Below are 12332 nucleotides of genomic sequence, written 5' to 3' on the forward strand. Positions count from 1 at the left end.
AAAAGTTAACTTAAAGGTTAACATCATGTGATTTTACTCTAGTCTTTCGTTTTTGAAGTTTATGGTTTTAATGTTGTTTCATGGCAACACTACACATGGTGATAAATTACATTCACACTATGCTGTTGACTCACATGTGTCTGAACTTCATAGATTTTCACATTAATGTTCCTGTTCTGAAGTTGAGTAAAATGTCTCAGGCCATCCTCCTCTTTAAAAAAACAAAAACAAAATCAAATCGCCCGAATCTTCTAAGACAAAAATCCTTGTTTAAAGCTTAGTGAAACTAAATGTTTCAGATGTTTGAATTAAAAAATTGACTTGACTGATTCCACCTTTACCAAGTTCAGATTACATTCACAACCTTTGTAATCAAAGCTTCCACAAATAAAAATGCAGAAAACCCTCACAGCTTAATTCAGCATGAGGTGCTTAAGTGAGGAACATAATTTGCCAAGAATATAAACAAAAATGTGTTGTTTTGTCAAATTTCAGTTGATAAAAGGTGAAACTAGGTGTTGGTGTAAGTTGCAGAACTCATTTCAATCATCAGAACAGAGTCCTCTGGATCTCCTCTTGTTTGCGGGACAGCAGAGACTTCAGCTTTTTCATTTTTCTTTTTCCTCCAAGCGAAGTAGATGTAAATACCAATTAACAAGAGAATGACCACAACTGCTCTCAAACCACATATAAGCAAGGAATTATCTGTTCAGAGACACCAAAATCACATGTTAGGCAGAGCTGTGAGTTTTCACTTACTTCTCATGGTAAGAAAGAAGAAAGTGTGTGAAATGCACTTCACACACACACAGTTCTTTATAGCCAGATGACATGTTTATTTTGAGTTTTCGTTTGTTGTGACAGTCCACAGTCTGGACAGCTCCGGTCTCAGCTGTTGCCAGCTTCCCCTCCGCTCCTCTCCCAAAAAGGGGAAGGAAAACCGTCATCAGACCAAACGCCATCACTTGTGTTCTCACCTGCCACCTGCCAGCACCGCCCCATTGAGCTCACTGCACCACTCCTTCCCTGCAGCCCGAGCCCGGGACCACACCTCCGCCACAAAGTGATGTAAATGAATCCAATTTACTGGAGTTAGTTTTCACTTACTATTGTGCCATGTGCCATCGCTGCAGGTAGTTTGATTAAAGGGTGTTATACTGTATTTTTGTGAGTTAAATCATAAAGATTTTCAAAACCATGTTAAATTTCTATCAAGTTCTTGAACTCATTCCTTACCTTACCTTGAATGAACAACTGTAAAGACTGCTTGCCTGTTTCTTTTCCATCTAAATCAAAGGTTTGAAGGGTATATTTACCACTATCATTCCTGCTCAGGTTATTGATCCTAAATCTTCCATTACTGGGAATAAAAAGAGACCTACTTTGTATTATACTATAAAGAACCTTATTACACAGTCACTACAACCACAATTCACTCACAAAGTTACACTAACAATGAACGTCATTCATAACTAATTTATTAACTAACTAAAAAAAATAAGTCACACAAACTCTCCAGTTCAGTCTAAAACAAACACTACATGTTTGTTTGTTTTAAAAAAATGAAAACTACAGGAGTGGAATCATGACTGATGACACTGTTGGAGAAAACAACATTGTCACTATTTCTTAATTTGTATGTAGAGTTCAGTTAGTCAGTTGCTAAGCTTTTAAATGGGAAATACCATAATAACAAAACATGATATCCATAAAACTTGAAAAAATTATATAAACTAAAAACTTCTTATTCATTCTAAACCAACAAGAATTACCTTGAATTAACAACTGTAAAGTCCATTTCCTTGATGATGTTCCACTTGAATCAAAAGTTTAAAGGCTATGATTACCGCTGTCATTCCTGTTCACTTTCTTGATCTTAAATCTTCCATTGCATTGAGAAAGGAGAGATCTATGTGATGTGGAGTTAGAAATACCCCTTTCTCTCTCACATCCAGTATATTTAATGAATTCTTTAACAATTGGTATCTAGGTATTTCTGAGGAGCTCTACCAGAAAATCATCAAGAAGAATTTCAGGACATGCTCAGAAATACGACAAGTCCACCTCTGAATGGCTCAATAAATAAATATTTTTAATATATATATATATATTTTTTACAGTTCTTGCTGCTAAGGGTCACACAACCACTTGTTAAAGTTATGAAGTAATTACTTTTTCAGATAGGAGTGGGTAAGTTTGGGTAACTTTCTTTTCCTCAATAAAAAATTAATAATTTAAAAAGAATGGTGGCCACCTTCTCGAGTTATCGCATTCATTAGAGTTTCAGATTACTGGAGATGTTACCTTTACCTAGAGGTCAAGGTCGCTTTCAGCAACAATACCTGATTGTGGCCACAAGATGGCAGTAATGAAAAAGATGGATGGATGCAAGGAACTAGACAGCATTATGGCACTATGGCAGCTGTGATATCTGCCTTTTGCACCAGGGGGTGCTACAGCACCTGCAGCAATGTGAAGCAGACTCAACTTTTGACACTGGTCTAAAACTCATGCTTTCACTCTTTTCCTTCTCTGAAGCAAAACCTAAATTTATCATTATCATTTTTGTTAAAATATGTGCACTTTTTAAAACTAGACGTTTTACTGAATAATAAATATCTTTAAGCTACAACATCCAGTGAATCAGGAAGGGAAACTTCATGCACCCCCTTTTTGATAACAAGGCTGAAATGTATGCTTACTTTCCGGTGGGGAGTATTTTTGTGTTCATGTGTATGTTTGTGTGAGAGTTTATGAGTGGGTGTTTGGGAGTTTCCCACTAAGTGAACAGAAACAAAAGTAGGTCACATGGTAATGTTGGCCATGTCAAAAGCAGTTGTCACTTTTTCACACCCCCCCCCCCCCCCCCCCCCCCCTTCAGATTGTTCTAAGTAAGCAAATACAATGCTTCACATTAATACATGTTTAAAACCTGTGAAGAATTCCGAGTCCCCACCATAACAAACAGGAGAGGGCTGATCCACTGCATCATGCCCTAAAAGAAGACAGGACAAGACCCTGAGGAGGAGTGTGTGTGAGGGGATTACTAGTTAGATGATATTCTTTTGTTGGTTGAAGATAGGAACAGTGACCCTACAGTGTCTCTTTTTCATTAGTAGTGTAAGTTGTATTATTGGTGGTGACACAGCAGGCCATGATGCCGTCACATGAAGCTAAACAGGTAAATAAAACTGAATTAATTTAATTGACTTTTTTTTTTCCCAGTTATAATATTTAGCTGTTCTTTAGTGTTGTTAGCTGAACCCTAAATGTGTTTCAGACACAGACTTGCATGAAGCACCTTTGCATACCATGGACTAAGACAGATGGGTGCAACCAAATGCTTTTTTCTGTTTTTGGTTAACATTTACAAATTGTGGTCAGAGTCCTTCTGGTTGGGACTGATAACTCGAAATGGTGATGCTTGCTCTTTTTCTATTTGCAGATGAGGAAACCTTTTGTGAAGGCAGGATGCACTATGAAGCTTTGGGGTGATCTGTGGCAATTTAAGTGATGGATAACACTTTATTTAGATAGCATATTTAGATTCTAGCTGTTAAACGATCAATCAAAAGTACTCACTGGAAAAAAGAATAAGGTTCTACTTTATAACACAGAAACAGGTTTGTGGTCCCACTAATGCAATAATTAGGATCAATAACCTGAGAAGGACAGCTAGTGGTGAATATATCACTAAAAGCTTTTGTTCAAGTGGACACATATCAGGCAAGCGGACTCCACACCCTAATACCCACAGCCATGTGTCAACTGCTATAAACCACCATCTTAATAGATCTTAATAGGTCTCTAAATGTCCCACAAGTTTTTCACACAGGGCTATGTAGGTTTGGATTTTATCCTCCCATTTTCTGTTTATTTGTCTTATCATTGTCTTTTATTTAAATTTGTTTGATGATCTGATCTTTGTTGTTCCTGGGACTGTGCTCTTCTGGACACAGATCTCGGATGTTGTTCATGGAATCTCTGAGCTGCTTGCCCATTTTGGGAGTCACAGCCTCAAGTGTTTTGATTACCACTGGGACCACTGCTGGCCTAACCTTCCAAATCTTCTCTAGCTTCCCTCTCACCCCTAGGTATTTCTCAAGCTTCTTGTGTTCCTTCTTCCAGATGTTGCTATCACTTGGTATAGCCACATCTGTCACTACAGTCTTTCTCTTCTGCTTGTCCACCACTACTATGTACTCACTCTCAGGGGTATATCCCATTTATATTCTACAATTACACTGTTATAGTGTATCTGTGCAAAAACCAAAATATATGAAAAGCTACATTTTTGTTCACATAACAAGTGTGGTACAAAAGACGTTTTATTTACAGTCATATTTTCATAAATGTTAAAATGCTTTCTCTTTATCATGTTTCCATTTACATGTTGGTCGAACCTTTACCAAGTGAAGAACTAGTCAAAGGCTTCCACAGAGTACAGATGCAGAAAACACTCAGTGTTTGTAATTAAATCAAGAGGTCATGTAACAATAGTTGTGTTAATGACCTGATATATTACAAAAGTGACAGTTAAATAGTCCAATACATTAAACCTTATAAGCTATGGTTTGTATTTTATACGGGGAATTTACATTAAATGAAGGACCTTTAGGCATCTTAACATCAGCTCCTCACTCCAGCTACTTTCAGTGGAGCTGTCTGTCCAAAAGCACTGAGCACTTCTTCACCTGACTTTATGGACATTAGCATACACACAATCAGTTCCTGCTGGTTCAGGCCTCCGAGGTCGCTTTGCAGACTTTACTTGGCCGTACTCCACAGCAGCTTTTTTCTCAGCTTGGTTTGCCTGCCTTTTGACAAACTTGACATCAGCAAAGACTTCCTGGTCATCTTCTTCCTCTGCAAAGTAGCAAAAGGGATGGTTCAAATATAGTATTAAAATAAGTGAATGATTAAAGGAATACAAAGACAGTAGATAACATAAAATGAGTCACACAAAATATGACATGGGTTCTTTAGCGAGCTTTAGAGTTTATAGTTTGTGGATTTTGCTTTGTTTAGACAGAGCTGTTTCACAGGTTTTTGTGTTAATTGTAGCAGGATAGCAGTATCTGCATATTTAACTGATATATGACAGAGTTATCAATAAACTCTTGACAAGAAATCAAAAATGTATTTAAAAAGCTTACTATTCCGTATATCCTAAAAAACAAAAAAGCAATCTGAGCAAAATAAGTGATGAAATAAAGTGTACCCTTTTTTGTAGGTTTGCTGTTTTGCTTTTTCCTCAAAGCACATATGACTACTACACCAACAACCAAGAAAATTACCAGCGCTGAGAGAACACTACCGATCAGTGGCAAATTTCCTGTTTCAAAAATAAAAGGCACAAACAGATAGCAGGTTGAATCAGAAAACATGTTGGTTTTTTATCAAGACAGAGAATGAGCAAAGGAGAAAATTACATCAATGGATCTGAAGTTACTTTTTACTTACTAATGTACCATGGCTCATCACTGATGGTAGTTCCATAATCCTTACCCACAGAAGTCTGTTTTGGTGGAGTACACAGGGTGTTATTAGCTTTATACACCCACCGTGATATCTGTGTCCCATTGACTGAAGTACAGTTAATGAAAATAAAGCCTATGAGCAATAAAACACATAATTCGTGCAAAGTTACTGTATTAATTAATGAATTAGTAATTATCATATATATATCAGATTATTTATATTCTCACTCACCACAGGTCGATATTCTCTCCTCTTTGGAGACATTACTGACATTATTACTGACTGAGCAGACCAGATGTCCTGACACGTGCTGTTTCAGAGTGATGATGTTAGTCTCATTATTTCCAGAAAGGAGCTCAGCATCTGTCAGTGTGCGTCCATCCAGAGTCCAGCTGTACTGAGGACTGTCCCCTCCCTCAGAGGAGCAGGACACCCTCATCTCTCCCTGGGACAGACACTCAGAGAGCAGCACCACAGAGGACACAGGAGCTGAGAGAAACACACACACAGATCAGTTTTTTAAAATAGTATTTGGTCATTCTTTATAGTCTCTAATGAAAAACAGGGAACGCAAAAAACACATGTATCTGAAATTTTGTGAGATGTATTATATGGATTACCAAAAATCTATTAATGGCTTAATTTCCCAACATTTACCTTGAATGAACAACTGTAAAGTCCACCCGCCTGATGATCTTCCATCTGAGTCAAAGGTTTGAAGGGTATAATTACCACTGTCTGAGCTGCTCAGGTTATTGATCCTAAATGTTCCTCTACTGGGAAAAAGATCCACTCTTATAGAATTAGAAGTAACCTTATTATTTCTTACATTTAATATTTTTAATGTATTTTTTAACAAATTGTATTTATTAATTTCTGAAGTGTTGTCCATCAGCTGGATTTTCACAGTTCCTCCCAAAGGTCCATAACACTGAGCTCCATCCCATCTGCCATCACAGTGAGTTTCCACACCTGCAAACAAAAAAGGATACACAGTTGGTTTGTTTGTTTTTAAGTTACAAATTTGAGTTTGGCAAAATCTGCAAATGTCTACCTAAACCAAAAATGACGTTTTTATGTCCACTGTCTGTCACAGATGAACATTATACAGGTCTGTGAATCACAGTTAAGGTTCAGCTAGCAGCACTATTTTCCCTGTGCTGATGAACAGTTACAAACTAAAACTAGAAAATTACAAATTCAAATTATACAACTAGAAAAAGTTGCACTTCCTGCGAAAATGTAGTGTGAATGCCGTGTAGTGGAATCTGAAAACAGCAGAAGAAGGAGAGCTATCTGTTGAAAACAGGTATAGAAGCTGAACTCTGCTTTATTTGAAAGACTACACTGAAGAGTGTCAAGAAAGCAGATTACATGTAAGCAGGGAAGATGTGCAGCATCTGTCCCATGTAGTACTCGAACCCTTGCCACCAGATCTCACAGCAGCTGCGCATCCTACTGCGCCAAACCATTTCTTGTCCGAAACAAAGATATGATGAGAGGAAAAAAATGTGCACTGTGCAGAAGAAGCTAAATTCTGCTGAAAAGAGGTGAAAATGCTGAATGTTCAGCAAAAAAGAGATAAGGAACCTGAAAATTGTGCTGAAAAGAGGTGAAAAGGCTGAAAATTGTGCTTATAAGAGCAGAAGAGGATGAAAATTGTGCTAAAAAGAGGTGAAAAAGCTGAAAATTGTACTGAAAAGAGGTGAATCAGCAGACTTTCTGCTGAAAAGAGGAAAAGAAGCTGAAGTTTGTGCTAAAAACAGCTTAAGAAGCTGGAATTTGTGCTGAAAAGTAGTGAAAAACTGAAACTTTTGCTAAAAAGAGGTGAAAAAGCTGAAATTTGTGTGGAAAAAAGTTTAAACAGTTGAAGTGTTAACTGAAGAAAATGTTGCCATAAGCAGGATTCGAACCCTGGCCTCCTGGTCTGAGAACGGCTGCTCATCTCACCGAGCTAAAACATGGCTCAGCCCGGCAAGCAAAACTGGTGATCACACTGATAATGTGGTTCCTGTCAGCAAAATGGGCTGATTTCTTGACACTCTTCAGTATAGTCTTTCAAATAAAGCAGAGTTCAGCTTCTACACCTTTTTTCAACAGATGGCTCTCCTTCTTCTGCTGTTTTCAGATTCCACTACACGGCATTCACACTGCATTTTCGCATGATTTAGCTGCTGTAGCTTTAGGGTTTTGTTGATGAAACATGTTGCCTTATTGTTATACCATCATAGTCTTACTTCATTTTTATTGCTATAGCCTATATGGCCTGTTAATGAAGGTATAGCCTTCGTTAACAGGGCACTCAAATGAGTATGTTTTGTCACAAATATCAATAGTATTGATACCAGCACTGTTATTGGTATTGGATCGATAGTACGACAGGATCTATAGTTTGTGTTCAACATATGTTGAACAAAATATCTTTAGCTAAATATAGCTCTTTCTTCTCTCTCTCTCCTTTTTAATCATGGCAGGAAACATATTATTGATTATGAAATTAATAAGTAGAGACGACATGACAAAAATAAGTTACTCACCATGAGAGACTCCAAGCAACACCAGCAACAGTCCAACTGCAGCTTCCATGTCTGTTCAGCCTGTGTTGATCAAGTCAGCAGCTTTTCCATCAAAAACAAAGGTGGGTGTGGTGCTCTGAACGGACTCCAAATTGTTAGTAAGCAGCCTCAGAGGCGAGTGAAAACGTTGGCGTCCGGTTTTGAAGTTGTACTTGTATATTCATGCACTGAGGGGATAAAAGGAAGTGGTGTCGGTTTTCCTTCCTCTTTTAGCTTTCAAGAAAAAAGATTCATGTGTGATGGATTGCGAGGAAGGGAGGGGAAGCATTTATTATTTATTACTAAGTGATGTTTTGAGCATGCCTAAAATATAAATTGGCCCATAAAAAATAATCTATTCATCTATAAACACTGTAAAAAAAAAAACATGTCTAACCCGTGACAAACAGGTCAACCAGCACATTTTGTGTTTACACACACTGTGCAGTATAGCAGTTAACTCCATGTTTAAAATCTAAGATTACTGAATAAAATATACAGTTCTAAAATGTATTCTTGAAATTAAATAATGGTTCATTCATTCATCTTTAAAGCTGAACAAGGGGTCATTTCAGATTTTTAGCATGTGAAGTATAACTGTACAAATCTTAACAAGACGTATAATCCACCAAAATACGTCACCCATATACTGTAACAACTGCAATGAAGTTGGATTTCAGTTCTTATGATTTCATTTTAAAACCTGAACATTGGAGGAATAACTGTTCTTTCATATAATGGCACGCTCTCCTGGAACAGAATAATAATACTGCTTCAAACTTTTCATTGCCTAGTTACACCTTTGTTTCCATGAACACTGACAACAATTAGTTATGTGAGATTCTTTTTTCTTTCTTTTGTCCATGCCCTCTGTCCATGCTAAATTATATTTGGGCATTTTTACACTGGTTAACATAGTGACAATAATAATATTGATATTATTCTGTCATCAATCTGAGAACCCCTTATTGTCTAGTATATCATATTTGATACATACAGGTTTTTTTTTAGTTTTTTCTAAAATTCTATATCATCTGTGTGATTTTTTTTCCTGTGAAAGCCCTAAATAAATTGCACAATACACTTTTAAGCAATTGAAACTCTCAACTTTCAAACATTTAGAATTTTCTGGCACTTATCTCATGGCTCAGTTTTTAAAGGGTTAACATTTTGTCAGCTCTCTTATGTTGACGTCTTGTACTGACCCGTTTGTATATGATGGCTTCACAGTGGTCAGATGCACTGAGATGTATTACAATCAGTGTCGGATCCTATCACAATGTCATTCTGTTTAGTTAAAGACTCGAGTTTCACGATGTTTTGTTACTGAAGATGCTTGTAATTAGGCTGCGGGCCAAATTTGGCCCGCAGCCTAATTACATTTGGCCCGCGAAGCAATACCAAATTACTATCAGAGCTGGCCTACTGGTATTATACAGCTAATATATATATTGTTTAGTATTAAGCTTTGCTTGTTCCATATTCAGTTTTTAGCAAAATGTGTTTGAGTCCATAAGAAAAGATTCATTCTTATATCTGGAGGAATAAATATATTTCAATAAATATTAACGTTAGCCCGCGACTTTGTTCCAGTTTTGAACTTTGGCCCACTGTGTATTTGAGTTTGACACCCCTGGTTCACAGCAATGCAAAGGAAGTACACATATTGTACAAGGTGATAAAATATGTGCAGCCACACTGTGCTATTCACACTTTTCTAAGCATGCTTTTTCACTGTAATGTTCCTGTTCTCAAGCTAACTTAAGTTTCTCATGTTATCATGGTCACTTGGAAAAAAAGTGAAAAAAACTTAGAGCAAATGTATTTATTTGGTGTCTAGATATTTCTGAAGTGCTGTGCATCACTTGGTAGACCACAATTAGTGCACTAATTTATTCACGCTTTCTTCAAGCAGTTATCTAAGTTATCTCTAAAATTAGAAACACACAGTGAGCTCACTAACACTGTCAGAGAAAAGTTAAGGGCTTCTCTCTTTACCTGACAGAGGATAAATTATCCCCAGTCAGCCCTTCAGAGTCCACAGCCTGTGATCAGAACACAGTTAATGCTACATCTGTAAGTCTTCCATTAATTACTTATGTCAATGGATCCCCGAGGAAAGCCAAGAAAGCTGATGCTACACTTGCTAAATATTTTATAAAAGTAACAGAAACAACAAGTGAGAAAAAAGGCATCTTCTTGAAAGATGACCTGTTTATGCACAAATGGGCCTAAGTTAAAGCAGGAAAATCAAGATGAGGACTAGGGTGTGGTATGGCAGATGGTAGTTCCCAAGGGGTACAGCCAAGGTGTGTTGCAGCTAGCCCATGAACATTCACAGTCTGATCATTTAGAAGTTAAAAAAACACGACCGCATCCTCCATCATTGGCTGAGTGCTGGGAACAGTTTTTCTGGCTGGGTCTTAAAACTGATGTAGCTAAACCTGTAGCACTTGTCAAATTGCTGGTAAGTGTGACCACTTTGTGCAACCTGTTCCTATCATTCTGCAGTTGGTGAGTCTTTAGAGTGTGTAATTGTTGATTGTGTGGATCTGCAATCTTTAGGTATTTCGAAAATAAAATCTCTAGCCTCAAACAAACATCTGGCATCAAACTTTAAAGATCATGATGCACAAATACTGCCTTGAGACTGAGAGACACTGGGGTAAAGGTCTTGCTTTCCTGCTGTTTGCTGCTCACAAGGCTAAGCAGATATCTCTCAGTTTTATCCCTGCTGAGCTGCTGTTTGGACATAATGTGTGAGGGCTGCTAAAAGTGTTTGTCCTTGATGTTGTCACACAGTTCCGAGCCTCTTCTTTTCTCAAAGTAACATAAAAACGCTATATGATAGGAAAACTGTTCAGTGTTTTTTTTTTTTTCAACCTGCTGACAAGTGCTAGTGTTGGTACCCACACACAGTTGTTTTCAGCAAAATTTGCAGGTCAGGGTTAAGTTAAAAGCAGCATAAATTACACCAGACTCTCCACACACCTGCACGGTGGAAGCAGACACGCCTGTGTTATACTAACATGCTGAAACTGTTCCAGTGACTTTAGGGAAGATCCCCCAAAATTCCCATCTAAAAGACAAACCTTCTGAATCCACTTTCCCTGTCTCAGTTTCACTGATATCCGTGCCAGTAGATAGTGATGGTTCCTTCACTATTTTTATTCATGCAAACCTTTTCTGCTGTTTTGTTTTTCTTTGTTTGTGTTTTTTTGTTTCACTTTAGAGTTTAGTGTGTTCGTTTCTTTCCAGGAGGATTTTTTGTTTGTTGTTTTGTCCTTGGAGACCCTGAAGATGAATTTGCTTCCTTTTCTCCTCCTACTTAAGTTAATTGTAAATAGTTGTTTGTAAAATTGTAAAATAAATCTTTGACTCATCGTTTATGGGCTTATGTATGGCTTGTGCTGTTGCCCTTGTGTGTTACACCCTTGTGCCCCCTAGACTTCACAGACAAATGAGGGGTCATAACAGTGTAATGAAAATTGCAATGTGATTACAGTAACATGATATCAATAGATGGTGTCAAAATCACCCAACTTTGCTTCTCACAGAGTCTATTGACACATTCAGTAGCTGTCAAAGTATAAATATTAATTAGCCTCATCATACAGCAGCTACATCAGCCACAATTATAGTTACAGTCAGTGGTACATCAAAATGTACCAAGAATTACAATGAATTATTTTTTGTGTAAAGTTTTACAAGCATAGGTGAAGCTTTAAGTTGCAGAACTTAACACAAAGGATGTTATTAAAAGCTACTCAGTGACTGTACTTGATAACAGAGCTATTGCATATTTTAAATAATTAAACAGAGCTAAACATAAGAAACTCCTAATAGCACCACCCGCAGTCCAAATGTAGCTTCGTGTTTCCTCTCTGTTTGTCTGTGAAGGTTCTCAGTCATCCAGGTCATCGTAGTCTAAGGAGCTTGGAAAGAAAAGCGTCTGGACTTCTTTAAGTTCTTTCCTCTCTGTTCACTTTCTGTCAACTTAGCCAGCAGCTTTCAGATAAACTCCTCTACTTTACCAAGATGCAAACAGCACAGGATAAATGCAAGCAGGCCTCTTTGCACACTGTGTGCATAGAGGCACAACTGGTTTCCTGTTGGTGACCGGCTTCAAATAAAAATGTGTGAACTCAGACCAGGCAAGATGTATGTCAGAGAAACCCAATTCTCAAAAGTACTTTTAATATTTACAACTGATTTATATCCAGTTTGAAGCTAATTGAACACAGAAATGACAAAAATACGCTGTATAATAAAGCCATATATATATATTGTTTAATA

The 12332-nt window shown here is 37.4% G+C and overlaps 1 protein-coding gene across 2 annotated transcripts; it reads right to left on the reverse strand.

Annotated features, from left to right (window-relative positions):
* Window positions 1-511: 511 nt before the first annotated feature.
* Window positions 512-8209, reverse strand: LOC146677579 (uncharacterized). 2 transcript variants are annotated; one of them, XM_085424146.1, is made up of 6 exons: window positions 8019-8209; window positions 6139-6453; window positions 5713-5970; window positions 5464-5613; window positions 5222-5335; window positions 4322-4866 (listed from the first exon to the last, which is right to left on the reverse strand). In XM_085424146.1, the coding sequence occupies exons 1-6, from the start codon at window positions 8065-8067 to the stop codon at window positions 4691-4693; spliced, it is 1062 nt and encodes a 353-aa protein (XP_085280272.1). In that variant the 5' UTR covers window positions 8068-8209; the 3' UTR covers window positions 4322-4690. The 2 variants fall into 2 exon arrangements, with proteins under 2 accessions (XP_085280280.1, XP_085280272.1); XM_085424154.1 differs by lacking the exons at window positions 4322-4866; window positions 5222-5335 and adding an exon at window positions 512-705 and having other exon boundaries at window positions 5509-5613.
* Window positions 8210-12332: the final 4123 nt, after the last annotated feature.

The sequence above is a fragment of the Rhamphochromis longiceps genome, linkage group LG2 (assembly GCF_057381845.1).
Source record: "Rhamphochromis longiceps isolate RC_006_pf linkage group LG2, R_longiceps_female_GT1.1, whole genome shotgun sequence".
Classification (NCBI taxonomy): domain Eukaryota; kingdom Metazoa; phylum Chordata; class Actinopteri; order Cichliformes; family Cichlidae; genus Rhamphochromis; species Rhamphochromis longiceps.

What these genes read in the sequence shown, in the direction of transcription:
- LOC146677579 (XM_085424146.1), bottom strand. Translation starts at nt 8,067, where the DNA reads ATGGAAGCTGCAGTTGGACTGTTGCTGGTGTTGCTTGGAGTCTCTCAT. An exon ending in GTTGCTTGGAGTCTCTCATG is followed by an intron (nt 6,454 to 8,018) that starts GTGAGTAACTTA and finishes TTTTGTTTGCAG; the next exon opens with GTGTGGAAACTCACTGTGAT. An exon ending in CAGCAAACCTACAAAAAAGG is followed by an intron (nt 4,867 to 5,221) that starts GTACACTTTATT and finishes GCTACTTTGCAG; the next exon opens with AGGAAGAAGATGACCAGGAA.